General features: G+C 52.2%; 3 protein-coding genes across 5 annotated transcripts; all 3 read right to left on the reverse strand.

Moving 5' to 3' along the window:
* Positions 1-2,472: 2,472 nt before the first annotated feature.
* LOC115336961 (E3 ubiquitin-protein ligase Topors-like) lies at positions 2,473-3,774 on the reverse strand. Of its 2 annotated transcripts, XM_030004797.1 has the most exons (3): positions 3,745-3,774; positions 2,774-3,586; positions 2,473-2,743 (listed from the first exon to the last, which is right to left on the reverse strand). In XM_030004797.1, the coding sequence occupies exons 2-3, from the start codon at positions 3,496-3,498 to the stop codon at positions 2,479-2,481; spliced, it is 990 nt and encodes a 329-aa protein (XP_029860657.1). In that variant the 5' UTR covers positions 3,499-3,586; positions 3,745-3,774; the 3' UTR covers positions 2,473-2,478. The 2 variants fall into 2 exon arrangements, with proteins under 2 accessions (XP_029860657.1, XP_029860656.1); XM_030004796.1 differs by having other exon boundaries at positions 2,473-3,586.
* Positions 3,775-7,705: 3,931 nt separating this feature from the next.
* LOC115336952 (E3 ubiquitin-protein ligase Topors-like) lies at positions 7,706-9,088 on the reverse strand. Of its 2 annotated transcripts, XM_030004786.1 has the most exons (3): positions 9,059-9,088; positions 8,088-8,900; positions 7,706-8,057 (listed from the first exon to the last, which is right to left on the reverse strand). In XM_030004786.1, the coding sequence occupies exons 2-3, from the start codon at positions 8,810-8,812 to the stop codon at positions 7,793-7,795; spliced, it is 990 nt and encodes a 329-aa protein (XP_029860646.1). In that variant the 5' UTR covers positions 8,813-8,900; positions 9,059-9,088; the 3' UTR covers positions 7,706-7,792. The 2 variants fall into 2 exon arrangements, with proteins under 2 accessions (XP_029860646.1, XP_029860645.1); XM_030004785.1 differs by having other exon boundaries at positions 7,706-8,900.
* Positions 9,089-12,674: 3,586 nt separating this feature from the next.
* On the reverse strand, positions 12,675-14,409 carry LOC115336666 (E3 ubiquitin-protein ligase Topors-like). The gene is made up of 3 exons (XM_030004029.1): positions 14,380-14,409; positions 13,416-14,221; positions 12,675-13,018 (listed from the first exon to the last, which is right to left on the reverse strand). The coding sequence occupies exons 2-3, from the start codon at positions 14,131-14,133 to the stop codon at positions 12,675-12,677; spliced, it is 1,062 nt and encodes a 353-aa protein (XP_029859889.1). The 5' UTR covers positions 14,134-14,221; positions 14,380-14,409.
* Between the last annotated feature and the right edge of the window lie 1,219 nt (positions 14,410-15,628).

Below are 15,628 nucleotides of genomic sequence, written 5' to 3' on the forward strand. Positions count from 1 at the left end.
TTACTTTAGAAATTGATCTATGATTTTGTCCTCAGCTTTCCACATCAGAGAATTTCTGAGGTTGGAGATTTACACTCTACTAGTGTGAATAGAGTTGTAATATCAGTATACGAAAATGTAAAATCCAGTCTCTTTTATTCTGTACAGGTAACTGCTGTGACATGGTACAGGACCTCCACTTACAATATCTAAACTTTTACAACAGGATGTTGAAAATCCAGTTTTCATGAGCTCCTAAATCATTGCAATTCTCCCTATCTACTCTCTAGCTGCTAACTTCAGTTGTCTCTTACCTGCATAACAGGGGAAGATTAAACCACAAAAAATACAGGGTTCATTGTTCTGCTGTTACATAGCTCCCAGCTGATCCTGAATGTGGAAGCACATAACTAGATTTCACTTACACCGGGGCTGCAAGTTCTGCTATTTGCAAAACAGACAGCTGTCTTTTTATGCACAGAGATATTGTACAAAATAAATTTTAACTATATCTACATCAAATTCAGCCAATGCAAAAATTAATGTAAGCAGATCATAGATATAGAACAATGATTCTGTTAAATTAAAAGGGTTTTTTCTGCAGGGTTGAGGCTTTTTTTAACATTTCTGAGACAAAGCAAAGCTGCTTTACATCACAAACTGAATAATGGAGCCTGAGATTAAAAAAAAAAAAGTTCAAAAGATAGATTACATTGAACTTTTATGATCAGAAGAAATTTGGAATGGTTTAATTGGCATTTCTGCAGGATGTCAACATCTGATTAGCATCGGTACTGCATGTTCATCTCAAAATGAAAATTTCTAATTGAATTTGTTTGAAAAGTACTGAAATACTTAACTTTGGGGTGACAGGACTGACTGCGTCTGTCAGACCCATCTCAAGGCCTCATGGAAGTGTTAGTTCTCCCTGACGAACGTCCCACACTGCGTAACACTACAGCAGCACTGGAAGACCCAAACTAAGTTTTCTCCACCCAAAATGAAACATTTACTTGGATTTTCCTGAATATTTTAATGTTGCAACAAAACCCCTTTTTCCTCCAGGTGAAGCGTATTTCTGAGGAAACTACATTTTCTATCACAAAGAACACTGGTGAAAAACACTCGGTCTGTTCCAGCATGACTTTGAACTTCCAAAGCGGAATATTGGTACTGGAGGTTGGGCTAAGCACCAGAGCCTTTGCCCTCAAAGACGTGGTTTCTTATGAAGGCCAGCAGAGAGAAGAAGGAAGGTCGGTGTCACTGCAGAGCTAGGCTTTGGAGTGTGTTGCTCTTTCACCTCCTCTCCTGCCCTTTGCTTTTTCCCGAGGGGATAGCGAGGGGTACCTCCCGAGCAGTTCCCTTGCTCCCGTTCTGCACCTCGCCTGTGTGAGGCAGTTCGCCAGCTGAGCTCCCCTCCATCCTCCCGGGAGCACGTTCTTGCCATCCAGGCTCTTGTGGGCTGAATCGTGCGTGCAGACGGCTCAGACACATCTAACAGGGTGACCATGGGGGCTCACAGCAGCCCGTTTTATCTGTTAAGCCAACACAGGGTCAACTGCCAGGAGCACACGGCAGGACAGTGACCACCCGTTTAGTTACTGTGCTTGCTGCTTGCTACAAGTAGGTCTCGAAGCTACAGCTTTTCCGGTGTATCCCATACGCTAACCTTCTCTGTGTTGGGAACTACCGGAGTCAGGGATTTTCGAGAAACATCAGAAAGCAAAAAATGACGTGCTAAGTGCTATTACTTTTTCCTTCCTTCTTCGGCTGCCTTTAGTAATTTCTTCCTGCTCTCCAACAAAAGGATCACCCAAAATACAAACTGAATGCGTCTGAAAACAGTTTCCAAAGTTTTAAAGAACACCACGCATATTTTTTTCTGGGTTTTGGTTTCTGTCATTGTTTATTCATTCATTTTAAACATACCTGCAAGATCCGCATGTATTCTTAGTGCTCAAATGAACAATGTTTCTGGTATTACCTCCTTTTCCCTGATTTCCTGCACCTTTCCATTTCTTCCTGCCCTCCTTTTATAATACTCATTTTTACATTAATGCATAGGTCTTTTTTCATCCCTGATTAAATTTACTCCAATTGGTCTACAGGTTGTACGTTTCCTCTGATTCTACATCAGCAAACTGTACATTTTTCACAAATGTGTTACGCAGAAATTGTGCTTGGCATTATCAGAGTTTTCCTCTTCTTGCTTGAGGAATGCCGGGTCAATCTTTCACTCGTGACTCCTCTATAAGCATTGCCCTGGCACTTTTTCACAACGTCTTCCATTTCAGTGGCTGCAGCAGGATTTCCTGCGGGAGCAGGATTTCCCATGCCGACATGGCCCTGGGGCTCTGGGGGCCCTTGGCCAATGGAGGGGCGTAGAGGGCCGCGGACGGCCCTGGGAGAAGGGGCAGAAAGCAGCACCCAGAGACCCCGAGTGCCAGGGAAATCAGCATTTATTTCCTTTGCCGTGACGAAACTGTTGCCGGGGCCCTGCTAGTGCCGCCGGCGAGGCGGCCTCTTGCGGGGCCGGGGAGAGTCCTGGGGGCCGGGGGCCCTCCTCTTTGCGGGGCGCCGGGGCCCCCCGGGCGAGCGGCCCCTGCCCCGGCCGGGAGCGGAGGGGCTGCGGCCGCAGCCCTGGGCAGAGGGACCTGCCGCCGCCTCCTGCCCCGGCTCCTCCCGGGGCTGCTCCTGCTCTGCCCCTGACGGGCTGCTGGAGGAGCTCGGCTGAGCGGTGGGAGTCCCCTCCTGGGAGCCGGTGCAGCTGGGGCTGGAGGAGCTGGGGCTGGAGGAGCTGGAGCTGGAGGAGCTGGAGCCGGCCGCAGGGCTGTTGCCTTCCTCCCCGGCAGCATGGGGGCACAGCAGCCTCCAGGCCTCCTCGCTGCACTGACCCTCAATGATACCCATGATGCCATAGACCACTAATGTTGTATAGTGCCCAAGGAGAGGCTCCAGCATCTGGAGCATGACCTCTTCATCCGGACCGTGGATGCACAGGGTATGCAGGATGCTGTTCTCTGCAGTCTTTGCCTCCCACCACCGTGCCCCATATATTGCCTCCAGCTCCTGGCGCAGCCAGGGCAGCACGGGATCGAGGAGGTGCTGTCGTCTTTGGAAAAGATACGCCCAGACCACAGGCAGGAGGCCACCCACGTCCTCCGGCTCTGCAGCCCCCGGCTCAGCCGGGGACAGTATCCACTGCGGAGATGACGGAGGGGACGCCGCAGGGTGATGGGGGCTGTTTTCGGGCAGGGGACCGGGAGCGCTGCCCGCCTGCCTGCTGGCATCTGGCGACTCTTCGGGGTGTGCGACAACACACTGTAGATAGTCGTCTTCGCCCAGCACAGAAAACCTGACATTCTCTACTGGTCTTCTGCAGAGTGGGCACTCTGGTTTCACCTCTGTCCAACGCAGGATGCAGCCCAGGCAGAACTGGTGGCGACAGGGCATCGCGTAAGAGACGTCATCTCGAGCATCGCCGCAGATGGGGCAGCTCCACTCCGTCTCCGTGGCCATGCTCGTGCTCCGCAGCAGGTTGGGGAGAGCTGAGGATGAGGACCTGCTCCCCCTCGCTGGCGCCGGCACTGCCAAAGGGTGTCGCGCGCTGTGAAAGGGAGAGAGGCCACGGTCGCTCGCTGTCCCGGGGAGAGGAGGGGAGGAAGGAATGCCCAGGCCCCTCGAGAAGGACACCCTCCCGGCTCCCCGAGCCCCATCGCCCGCCCCACGGCCACCCCGGGGGGGACGCTTCCCCGCACAGCTCACCTCCGCTGCTGCAAGCTTGCCCCGCGGTGCCCGGCCACCAACCGAAACCAGGACACGCCTGAACCTGGCAGGGCCGGGGAAACACAGGGGATGGCTCCGGGACGGGCAGCGAGAGCTGCCGACGGCAGCCCCCAAGGCAGCCCCCAAAGCACCACCCAGCACCAGGAGAAGCCTCGCTCGACCCTCCAGACCTCGCAGGCACGCTCGGCAGGAGTCCAGGCACGAGCCAGACTGGCCCAGGCTCTGCCGGCGCCCGAAGATAAGCAGCGAGGGACGCGAGGTCGCAGTCCATCGCTCGCTGACGTCACAGTCCACCGCCAGGTGATGTCACCCTCCGCCACACGGTGATGTCACAATGGACCGTCCACCCTCTCAAAGACAGTTTTGGAATAAAGTACCGGAAGAATTGCATGGCTTTGAGGACCAGGGGAATAGAAAATGGACTGAGTAGACCAACCTGTAGAATAATTCATAGAAAAATTTCTGCTCTAAGTTGAGGAATCTAAACTTAGAAGTGACAGCAGAGGACACAACAAACTGATCGATTACGAAACGCCTCCGAGACATCAATGTAATGCATACTGTGAAAAAACTGTTTGTATCTTAGGAAAAAAACCAGCAATTAACAAGTCGGACCTTGAGAGTCAAAATAGTTTGATACCCTATCCAAAGTTTCTTTTCAGAAATGCAAGGATTTTTCCACATGGATTTGTTTTCCTTTTGTAATGGCGCTTTATCATGTCAAGAAAACAAAAAGAAGAAAAGAAAAGGAAAAAGCTAAATAATATACCAACTGGAATGTCAAAATATGAGGCATTTAAATAGTTTCTCCTTCACTCGTTACAGAAACACAAGGGCTGGTTTGATGAACAAAATCCTTTGGTGTGGGAGGTAGTTAGGAAGTGTCTCTCTGTCTCACGTGGAAGGCAATATTTTACTATTTCATACTGTTTACTACAGCCTCCCTACAAAACATACGGTTAGCTGTCACATGTGACAAAGTTTGTCTGAAGCTGCCTTTCAGCAGCAGCACTGTTAAATGCAAAATCAGCTTTCTACGTAAACGGCATGCGACTACACGACTGCTACGTCAGTACCCTTTCTTACCAAGCTGTGTAGTTGTGTCCCCACTAACTAAAATGAAGAGTGGCAATTCTGCTAGGTGTTTCTTTGGAAGTAAATTACCAGGATTCATCAAGTCCATGGAAAATATCTAAGGCCCCAATCCTTTCCACCTTGCTTTTGTTCAGTGAACGGAAACAAGGCCTTCTCTTGTGAGGAAGCCATGAGGAAACAGGTCATATTGCCCAATCAGTCAATCAGCCAGTAGATAATAAATAATCTCTGTTAGGATTCCCTATAGGTTTCATTTGTTATATGAAAAAACACAGAAGCCATTTCGAAACACTAACACATTTGATACCACAAATTTCACAAAAGCAGGGGTGGGATTAATAATTTGCCTGCAATACAAAGTGATGCCTTAACTCTTCATCCTAAAAGCAGCCAGTAATGATAAAGACGGTGGAATTGAAACTGAGATGTAAGTGATTTTAAAAAGTGTTTCCTATGTTGGTTTTTTAACTCAGAAACAAAAGAATATATTTAAATTTCTCAATTTCCCGGTTGTTCACTGAAGGTACTGTGCTTGGAGAGAGCTCCACAATGTACATGTTGCAACAGACTAGAGCAGAACAGAACAGAACAGAGTAGAATAGAGTAGAACAGAACAGAACAGAACAGAACGGAACGGAACTATTCCAGTTGGAATGGGACCTAGAACAATCATCTAGGCCAACTGCCTGACCACTTCAGGGCTGACCAGGTTAAAGCATGTTATGAGGGGCATTGTCCAAATGCCTCTTCAACAGTGACGGGCAGGAAGCATCGACCACCTCTCTAGGAAGGCTGTTCCAGTGTTTGAGCCCCCTCTCTAGTAAAGAAAGGCTTCCTGATGTCCAGTCTAAACCTCTCCTGGCGCAGCTTTGAACCACTCCCACGAGTCCTACCACTGGATACCAGGGAGAAGAGATCAGCACCTCCCTCTGCACTTCCCCTCCTCAGGAATGCTTGTTTGGAAACTCCAGATTGTTTCTTATCAGGGGTTTCTACCTCAAATTAAGTTAGTTTGCTGGCTTAGTGCTACCAGAGTGCATCTGTGACTTTTTTTCAAATACCGAATCTTCCCGTGGCACTAAAAAGAATACCACAGTCAGGATTTCTGCAAAACTCCCCTCCAGTTTAAAAATCATAGTTCATCTAGAGAAAGGAAATGCTTTCAGAACACACAGGTGTCATGAAAGTCTGATTCGTGTATGCAGTAACACTCACATTCGTACCAGACGAATCTTGTCCTAGAAGATGTGGCGACTACCCAGCGTAGCCTGGGAGATGTGCAGAGCAGTCAACGTTTCTTCATGTGTCACCCTCATAAAATGATCACAAGGCAATTTCTTTTAGCCACCCATTACAAGCTTGCCTTTTGTGAAATTTACTTTCCTTGGGGGAGTGAAAATGGTATTGGGACATGCTTTAACAATCTGTTGATAGGTCCGTATTAAGTGTATCAACACTGCAACGTTAAATATCGAAAACAATCGAAACGTCATTTGAAAGCAAACTGTTAAGCCCTCAGACTGGCAAAATGCCTCTGTATGTAAGAGTGGAGTAGATCTGTAGAGGAAAGGGAGCAAACTCTTATTAAACACTACCCCATTTTCATTATAGTCGATAGGGAAAAAAGAACTAATATAGTTATCAAAGCTAAATTTCCTTTGATTATATCATTACAAACCCAAAGTGATTTCACAGGCTTTAGTAAATTCACGGTGGTTTTACACGGGTGTGAGTGCAGAATATATGCAGATAATCACAGAATCGCTTTGTATTTGCAAAATCAGCTTTATTTCCAAACGCTTCGGGGGGGGGGCGGAGGGGGGCAAGTGTGTTGAGAATCAGCACTTCCACAGTGAAGAGAGACTCCAGCAAGCAAAAATTCCGTCTTGCCTAAATTTTAACTTTGGACAGGTTCATCCTGAGTTTGACGTCTGGGAAACAATGACATTTGGTCCAGGTTTACATCTGCAACACAGACATATACGCGAAGTAAAACAGCGATTCCTCTGCATAGAAATAGAAGGTTTGAATGTATAATGAATAACGTAGCTGGAGACAGTCCGTCCGCACTGAGCAAAAAAGTATTTTGATTACGGCCTTTGGAGACAAAGGCAGCCTTGGCAATGAAATCACCCCAGAGTAAAGCTGGGGCCCTGAAAAAATACATTGACAGCACATCAGTGCAACACCACGACTGTCGTGGTACTCCAGCAAGTTGCGCAGGCGATGGGGTTTTCTTTGGCCAGCGTGGACCTGGAGCTCTGCCTATCCCTCACAAAGCGGTGTTCGGATGCAGAGAAGCTGTGCTCTGCAGCCCCCGTGCCCCGCGCCCTGGCAAGGACACCGCTCGTCCAGTCGCGTGGCCTGTCGCGACTGGCTGGCAGGACCAGTCGCGCCCGCCCCTCTGCCCAAAAACCCCTCCGACCAGGGGGCTGCAGGGCCCCTCCTGTCCCCTTGGCCGCAGAGAAAGCCAGTGCGGAGAGCAGCACGGTCACTCCGGCTGGGCACAGGCGCCAGCAGCCTTTATTTGGCACGTTCCCCTTCGCAAAGGCCCTGCCACCCGCTGCTGACGGCTCTCCCGCTGAGACGGGCGGCCGCCGTGAGGGCCAAGGCCCCTGCCGCTGGACTCTCCGGGGCTGGTCGCCGCTTCTGGGCTCCTCCCTTTGCTCCTCCCTTTCTCCCTTTTCTCCTCCTTTTCGGGCTTTGTCAGAACCTCTTCCATTTCAGTGGCTGCAGCAGGATTTCCTGCGGGAGCAGGATTTCCCATGCCGACATGGCCCTGGGGCTCTGGGCGCCCTTGGCCGATGGAGGGGCGTGGGGGGCCACGGACGGCCCTGGGAGAAGGGGCAGAAAGCAGCACCCAGAGACCCCGAGTGCCAGGGAAATCGGCATTTATTTCCTTTGCCGTGACGAAACTGTTGCCGGGGCCCTGCTAGTGCCGCCGGCGAGGCGGCCTCTTGCGGGGCCGGGGAGAGTCCTGGGGGCCGGGGGCCCTCCTCTTTGCGGGGCGCCGGGGCCCCCCGGGCGAGCGGCCCCTGCCCCGGCCGGGAGCGGAGGGGCTGCGGCCGCAGCCCTGGGCAGAGGGACCTGCCGCCGCCTCCTGCCCCGGCTCCTCCCGGGGCTGCTCCTGCTCTGCCCCTGACGGGCTGCTGGAGGAGCTCGGCTGAGCGGTGGGAGTCCCCTCCTGGGAGCCGGTGCAGCTGGGGCTGGAGGAGCTGGGGCTGGAGGAGCTGGAGCTGGAGGAGCTGGAGCCGGCCGCAGGGCTGTTGCCTTCCTCCCCGGCAGCATGGGGGCACAGCAGCCTCCAGGCCTCCTCGCTGCACTGACCCTCAATGATACCCATGATGCCATAGACCACTAATGTTGTATAGTGCCCAAGGAGAGGCTCCAGCATCTGGAGCATGACCTCTTCATCCGGACCGTGGATGCACAGGGTATGCAGGATGCTGTTCTCTGCAGTCTTTGCCTCCCACCACCGTGCCCCATATATTGCCTCCAGCTCCTGGCGCAGCCAGGGCAGCACGGGATCGAGGAGGTGCTGTCGTCTTTGGAAAAGATACGCCCAGACCACAGGCAGGAGGCCACCCACGTCCTCCGGCTCTGCAGCCCCCGGCTCAGCCGGGGACAGTATCCACTGCGGAGATGACGGAGGGGACGCCGCAGGGTGATGGGGGCTGTTTTCGGGCAGGGGACCGGGAGCGCTGCCCGCCTGCCTGCTGGCATCTGGCGACTCTTCGGGGTGTGCGACAACACACTGTAGATAGTCGTCTTCGCCCAGCACAGAAAACCTGACATTCTCTACTGGTCTTCTGCAGAGTGGGCACTCTGGTTTCACCTCTGTCCAACGCAGGATGCAGCCCAGGCAGAACTGGTGGCGACAGGGCATCGCGTAAGAGACGTCATCTCGAGCATCGCCGCAGATGGGGCAGCTCCACTCCGTCTCCGTGGCCATGCTCGTGCTCCGCAGCAGGTTGGGGAGAGCTGAGGATGAGGACCTGCTCCCCCTCGCTGGCGCCGGCACTGCCAAAGGGTGTCGCGCGCTGTGAAAGGGAGAGAGGCCACGGTCGCTCGCTGTCCCGGGGAGAGGAGGGGAGGAAGGAATGCCCAGGCCCCTCGAGAAGGACACCCTCCCGGCTCCCCGAGCCCCATCGCCCGCCCCACGGCCACCCCGGGGGGGACGCTTCCCCGCACAGCTCACCTCCGCTGCTGCAAGCTTGCCCCGCGGTGCCCGGCCACCAACCGAAACCAGGACACGCCTGAACCTGGCAGGGCCGGGGAAACACAGGGGATGGCTCCGGGACGGGCAGCGAGAGCTGCCGACGGCAGCCCCCAAGGCAGCCCCCAAAGCACCACCCAGCACCAGGAGAAGCCTCGCTCGACCCTCCAGACCTCGCAGGCACGCTCGGCAGGAGTCCAGGCACGAGCCAGACTGGCCCAGGCTCTGCCGGCGCCCGAAGATAAGCAGCGAGGGACGCGAGGTCGCAGTCCATCGCTCGCTGACGTCACAGTCCACCGCCAGGTGATGTCACCCTCCGCCACACGGTGATGTCACAATGGACCGTCCACCCTCTCAAAGACAGTTTTGGAATAAAGTACCGGAAGAATTGCATGGCTTTGAGGACCAGGGGAATAGAAAATGGACTGAGTAGACCAACCTGTAGAATAATTCATAGAAAAATTTCTGCTCTAAGTTGAGGAATCTAAACTTAGAAGTGACAGCAGAGGACACAACAAACTGATCGATTACGAAACGCCTCCGAGACATCAATGTAATGCATACTGTGAAAAAACTGTTTGTATCTTAGGAAAAAAACCAGCAATTAACAAGTCGGACCTTGAGAGTCAAAATAGTTTGATACCCTATCCAAAGTTTCTTTTCAGAAATGCAAGGATTTTTCCACATGGATTTGTTTTCCTTTTGTAATGGCGCTTTATCATGTCAAGAAAACAAAAAGAAGAAAAGAAAAGGAAAAAGCTAAATAATATACCAACTGGAATGTCAAAATATGAGGCATTTAAATAGTTTCTCCTTCACTCGTTACAGAAACACAAGGGCTGGTTTGATGAACAAAATCCTTTGGTGTGGGAGGTAGTTAGGAAGTGTCTCTCTGTCTCACGTGGAAGGCAATATTTTACTATTTCATACTGTTTACTACAGCCTCCCTACAAAACATACGGTTAGCTGTCACATGTGACAAAGTTTGTCTGAAGCTGCCTTTCAGCAGCAGCACTGTTAAATGCAAAATCAGCTTTCTACGTAAACGGCATGCGACTACACGACTGCTACGTCAGTACCCTTTCTTACCAAGCTGTGTAGTTGTGTCCCCACTAACTAAAATGAAGAGTGGCAATTCTGCTAGGTGTTTCTTTGGAAGTAAATTACCAGGATTCATCAAGTCCATGGAAAATATCTAAGGCCCCAATCCTTTCCACCTTGCTTTTGTTCAGTGAACGGAAACAAGGCCTTCTCTTGTGAGGAAGCCATGAGGAAACAGGTCATATTGCCCAATCAGTCAATCAGCCAGTAGATAATAAATAATCTCTGTTAGGATTCCCTATAGGTTTCATTTGTTATATGAAAAAACACAGAAGCCATTTCGAAACACTAACACATTTGATACCACAAATTTCACAAAAGCAGGGGTGGGATTAATAATTTGCCTGCAATACAAAGTGATGCCTTAACTCTTCATCCTAAAAGCAGCCAGTAATGATAAAGACGGTGGAATTGAAACTGAGATGTAAGTGATTTTAAAAAGTGTTTCCTATGTTGGTTTTTTAACTCAGAAACAAAAGAATATATTTAAATTTCTCAATTTCCCGGTTGTTCACTGAAGGTACTGTGCTTGGAGAGAGCTCCACAATGTACATGTTGCAACAGACTAGAGCAGAACAGAACAGAACAGAGTAGAATAGAGTAGAACAGAACAGAACAGAACAGAACAGAACAAACGGAACGGAACTATTCCAGTTGGAATGGGACCTAGAACAATCATCTAGGCCAACTGCCTGACCACTTCAGGGCTGACCAGGTTAAAGCATGTTATGAGGGGCATTGTCCAAATGCCTCTTCAACAGTGACGGGCAGGAAGCATCGACCACCTCTCTAGGAAGGCTGTTCCAGTGTTTGAGCCCCCTCTCTAGTAAAGAAAGGCTTCCTGATGTCCAGTCTAAACCTCTCCTGGCGCAGCTTTGAACCACTCCCACGAGTCCTACCACTGGATACCAGGGAGAAGAGATCAGCACCTCCCTCTGCACTTCCCCTCCTCAGGAATGCTTGTTTGGAAACTCCAGATTGTTTCTTATCAGGGGTTTCTACCTCAAATTAAGTTAGTTTGCTGGCTTAGTGCTACCAGAGTGCATCTGTGACTTTTTTTCAAATACCGAATCTTCCCGTGGCACTAAAAAGAATACCACAGTCAGGATTTCTGCAAAACTCCCCTCCAGTTTAAAAATCATAGTTCATCTAGAGAAAGGAAATGCTTTCAGAACACACAGGTGTCATGAAAGTCTGATTCGTGTATGCAGTAACACTCACATTCGTACCAGACGAATCTTGTCCTAGAAGATGTGGCGACTACCCAGCGTAGCCTGGGAGATGTGCAGAGCAGTCAACGTTTCTTCATGTGTCACCCTCATAAAATGATCACAAGGCAATTTCTTTTAGCCACCCATTACAAGCTTGCCTTTTGTGAAATTTACTTTCCTTGGGGGAGTGAAAATGGTATTGGGACATGCTTTAACAATCTGTTGATAGGTCCGTATTAAGTGTATCAACACTGCAACGTTAAATATCGAAAACAATCGAAACGTCATTTGAAAGCAAACTGTTAAGCCCTCAGACTGGCAAAATGCCTCTGTATGTAAGAGTGGAGTAGATCTGTAGAGGAAAGGGAGCAAACTCTTATTAAACACTACCCCATTTTCATTATAGTCGATAGGGAAAAAAGAACTAATATAGTTATCAAAGCTAAATTTCCTTTGATTATATCATTACAAACCCAAAGTGATTTCACAGGCTTTAGTAAATTCACGGTGGTTTTACACGGGTGTGAGTGCAGAATATATGCAGATAATCACAGAATCGCTTTGTATTTGCAAAATCAGCTTTATTTCCAAACGCTTCGGGGGGGGGGCGGAGGGGGGCAAGTGTGTTGAGAATCAGCACTTCCACAGTGAAGAGAGACTCCAGCAAGCAAAAATTCCGTCTTGCCTAAATTTTAACTTTGGACAGGTTCATCCTGAGTTTGACGTCTGGGAAACAATGACATTTGGTCCAGGTTTACATCTGCAACACAGACATATACGCGAAGTAAAACAGCGATTCCTCTGCATAGAAATAGAAGGTTTGAATGTATAATGAATAACGTAGCTGGAGACAGTCCGTCCGCACTGAGCAAAAAAGTATTTTGATTACGGCCTTTGGAGACAAAGGCAGCCTTGGCAATGAAATCACCCCAGAGTAAAGCTGGGGCCCTGAAAAAATACATTGACAGCACATCAGTGCAACACCACGACTGTCGTGGTACTCCAGCAAGTTGCGCAGGCGATGGGGTTTTCTTTGGCCAGCGTGGACCTGGAGCTCTGCCTATCCCTCACAAAGCGGTGTTCGGATGCAGAGAAGCTGTGCTCTGCAGCCCCCGTGCCCCGCGCCCTGGCAAGGACACCGCTCGTCCAGTCGCGTGGCCTGTCGCGACTGGCTGGCAGGACCAGTCGCGCCCGCCCCTCTGCCCAAAAACCCCTCCGACCAGGGGGCTGCAGGGCCCCTCCTGTCCCCTTGGCCGCAGAGAAAGCCAGTGCGGAGAGCAGCACGGTCACTCCGGCTGGGCACAGGCGCCAGCAGCCTTTATTTGGCACGTTCCCCTTCGCAAAGGCCCTGCCACCCGCTGCTGACGGCTCTCCCGCTGAGACGGGCGGCCGCCGTGAGGGCCAAGGCCCCTGCCGCTGGACTCTCCGGGGCTGGTCGCCGCTTCTGGGCTCCTCCCTTTGCTCCTCCCTTTCTCCCTTTTCTCCTCCTTTTCGGGCTTTGTCAGAACCTCTTCCATTTCAGTGGCTGCAGCAGGATTTCCTGCGGGAGCAGGATTTCCCATGCCGACATGGCCCTGGGGCTCTGGGCGCCCTTGGCCGATGGAGGGGCGTGGGGGGGCCACGGACGGCCCTGGGAGAAGGGGCAGAAAGCAGCACCCAGAGACCCCGAGTGCCAGGGAAATCGGCATTTATTTCCTTTGCCGTGACGAAACTGTTGCCGGGGCCCTGCTAGTGCCGCCGGCGAGGCGGCCTCTTGCGGGGCCGGGGAGAGTCCTGGGGGCCGGGGGCCCTCCTCTTTGCGGGGCGCCGGGGCCCCCCGGGCGAGCGGCCCCTGCCCCGGCCGGGAGCGGAGGGGCTGCGGCCGCAGCCCTGGGCAGAGGGACCTGCCGCCGCCTCCTGCCCCGGCTCCTCCCGGGGCTGCTCCTGCTCTGCCCCTGACGGGCTGCTGGAGGAGCTCGGCTGAGCGGTGGGAGTCCCCTCCTGGGAGCCGGTGCAGCTGGGGCTGGAGGAGCTGGGGCTGGAGGAGCTGGAGCTGGAGCTGGAGCCGGCCGCAGGGCTGTTGCCTTCCTCCCCGGCAGCATGGGGGCACAGCAGCCTCCAGGCCTCCTCGCTGCACTGACCCTCAATGATACCCATGATGCCATAGACCACTAATGTTGTATAGTGCCCAAGGAGAGGCTCCAGCATCTGGAGCATGACCTCTTCATCCGGACCGTGGATGCACAGGGTATGCAGGATGCTGTTCTCTGCAGTCTTTGCCTCCCACCACCGTGCCCCATATATTGCCTCCAGCTCCTGGCGCAGCCAGGGCAGCACGGGATCGAGGAGGTGCTGTCGTCTTTGGAAAAGATACGCCCAGACCACAGGCAGGAGGCCACCCACGTCCTCCGGCTCTGCAGCCCCCGGCTCAGCCGGGGACAGTATCCACTGCGGAGATGACGGAGGGGACGCCGCAGGGTGATGGGGGCTGTTTTCGGGCAGGGGACCGGGAGCGCTGCCCGCCTGCCTGCTGGCATCTGGCGACTCTTCGGGGTGTGCGACAACACACTGTAGATAGTCGTCTTCGCCCAGCACAGAAAACCTGACATTCTCTACTGGTCTTCTGCAGAGTGGGCACTCTGGTTTCACCTCTGTCCAACGCAGGATGCAGCCCAGGCAGAACTGGTGGCGACAGGGCATCGCGTAAGAGACGTCATCTCGAGCATCGCCGCAGATGGGGCAGCTCCACTCCGTCTCCGTGGCCATGCTCGTGCTCCGCAGCAGGTTGGGGAGAGCTGAGGATGAGGACCTGCTCCCCCTCGCTGGCGCCGGCACTGCCAAAGGGTGTCGCGCGCTGTGAAAGGGAGAGAGGCCACGGTCGCTCGCTGTCCCGGGGAGAGGAGGGGAGGAAGGAATGCCCAGGCCCCTCGAGAAGGACACCCTCCCGGCTCCCCGAGCCCCATCGCCCGCCCCACGGCCACCCCGGGGGGGACGCTTCCCCGCACAGCTCACCTCCGCTGCTGCAAGCTTGCCCCGCGGTGCCCGGCCACCAACCGAAACCAGGACACGCCTGAACCTGGCAGGGCCGGGGAAACACAGGGGATGGCTCCGGGACGGGCAGCGAGAGCTGCCGACGGCAGCCCCCAAGGCAGCCCCCAAAGCACCACCCAGCACCAGGAGAAGCCTCGCTCGACCCTCCAGACCTCGCAGGCACGCTCGGCAGGAGTCCAGGCACGAGCCAGACTGGCCCAGGCTCTGCCGGCGCCCGAAGATAAGCAGCGAGGGACGCGAGGTCGCAGTCCATCGCTCGCTGACGTCACAGTCCACCGCCAGGTGATGTCACCCTCCGCCACACGGTGATGTCACAATGGACCGTCCACCCTCTCAAAGACAGTTTTGGAATAAAGTACCGGAAGAATTGCATGGCTTTGAGGACCAGGGGAATAGAAAATGGACTGAGTAGACCAACCTGTAGAATAATTCATAGAAAAATTTCTGCTCTAAGTTGAGGAATCTAAACTTAGAAGTGACAGCAGAGGACACAACAAACTGATCGATTACGAAACGCCTCCGAGACATCAATGTAATGCATACTGTGAAAAAACTGTTTGTATCTTAGGAAAAAAACCAGCAATTAACAAGTCGGACCTTGAGAGTCAAAATAGTTTGATACCCTATCCAAAGTTTCTTTTCAGAAATGCAAGGATTTTTCCACATGGATTTGTTTTCCTTTTGTAATGGCGCTTTATCATGTCAAGAAAACAAAAAGAAGAAAAGAAAAGGAAAAAGCTAAATAATATACCAACTGGAATGTCAAAATATGAGGCATTTAAATAGTTTCTCCTTCACTCGTTACAGAAACACAAGGGCTGGTTTGATGAACAAAATCCTTTGGTGTGGGAGGTAGTTAGGAAGTGTCTCTCTGTCTCACGTGGAAGGCAATATTTTACTATTTCATACTGTTTACTACAGCCTCCCTACAAAACATACGGTTAGCTGTCACATGTGACAAAGTTTGTCTGAAGCTGCCTTTCAGCAGCAGCACTGTTAAATGCAAAATCAGCTTTCTACGTAAACGGCATGCGACTACACGACTGCTACGTCAGTACCCTTTCTTACCAAGCTGTGTAGTTGTGTCCCCACTAACTAAAATGAAGAGTGGCAATTCTGCTAGGTGTTTCTTTGGAAGTAAATTACCAGGATTCATCAAGTCCATGGAAAATATCTAAGGCCCCAATCCTTTCCACCTTGCTTTTGTTCA

This window comes from Aquila chrysaetos, chromosome Z, assembly GCF_900496995.4.
Source record: "Aquila chrysaetos chrysaetos chromosome Z, bAquChr1.4, whole genome shotgun sequence".
NCBI lineage: Eukaryota > Metazoa > Chordata > Aves > Accipitriformes > Accipitridae > Aquila > Aquila chrysaetos.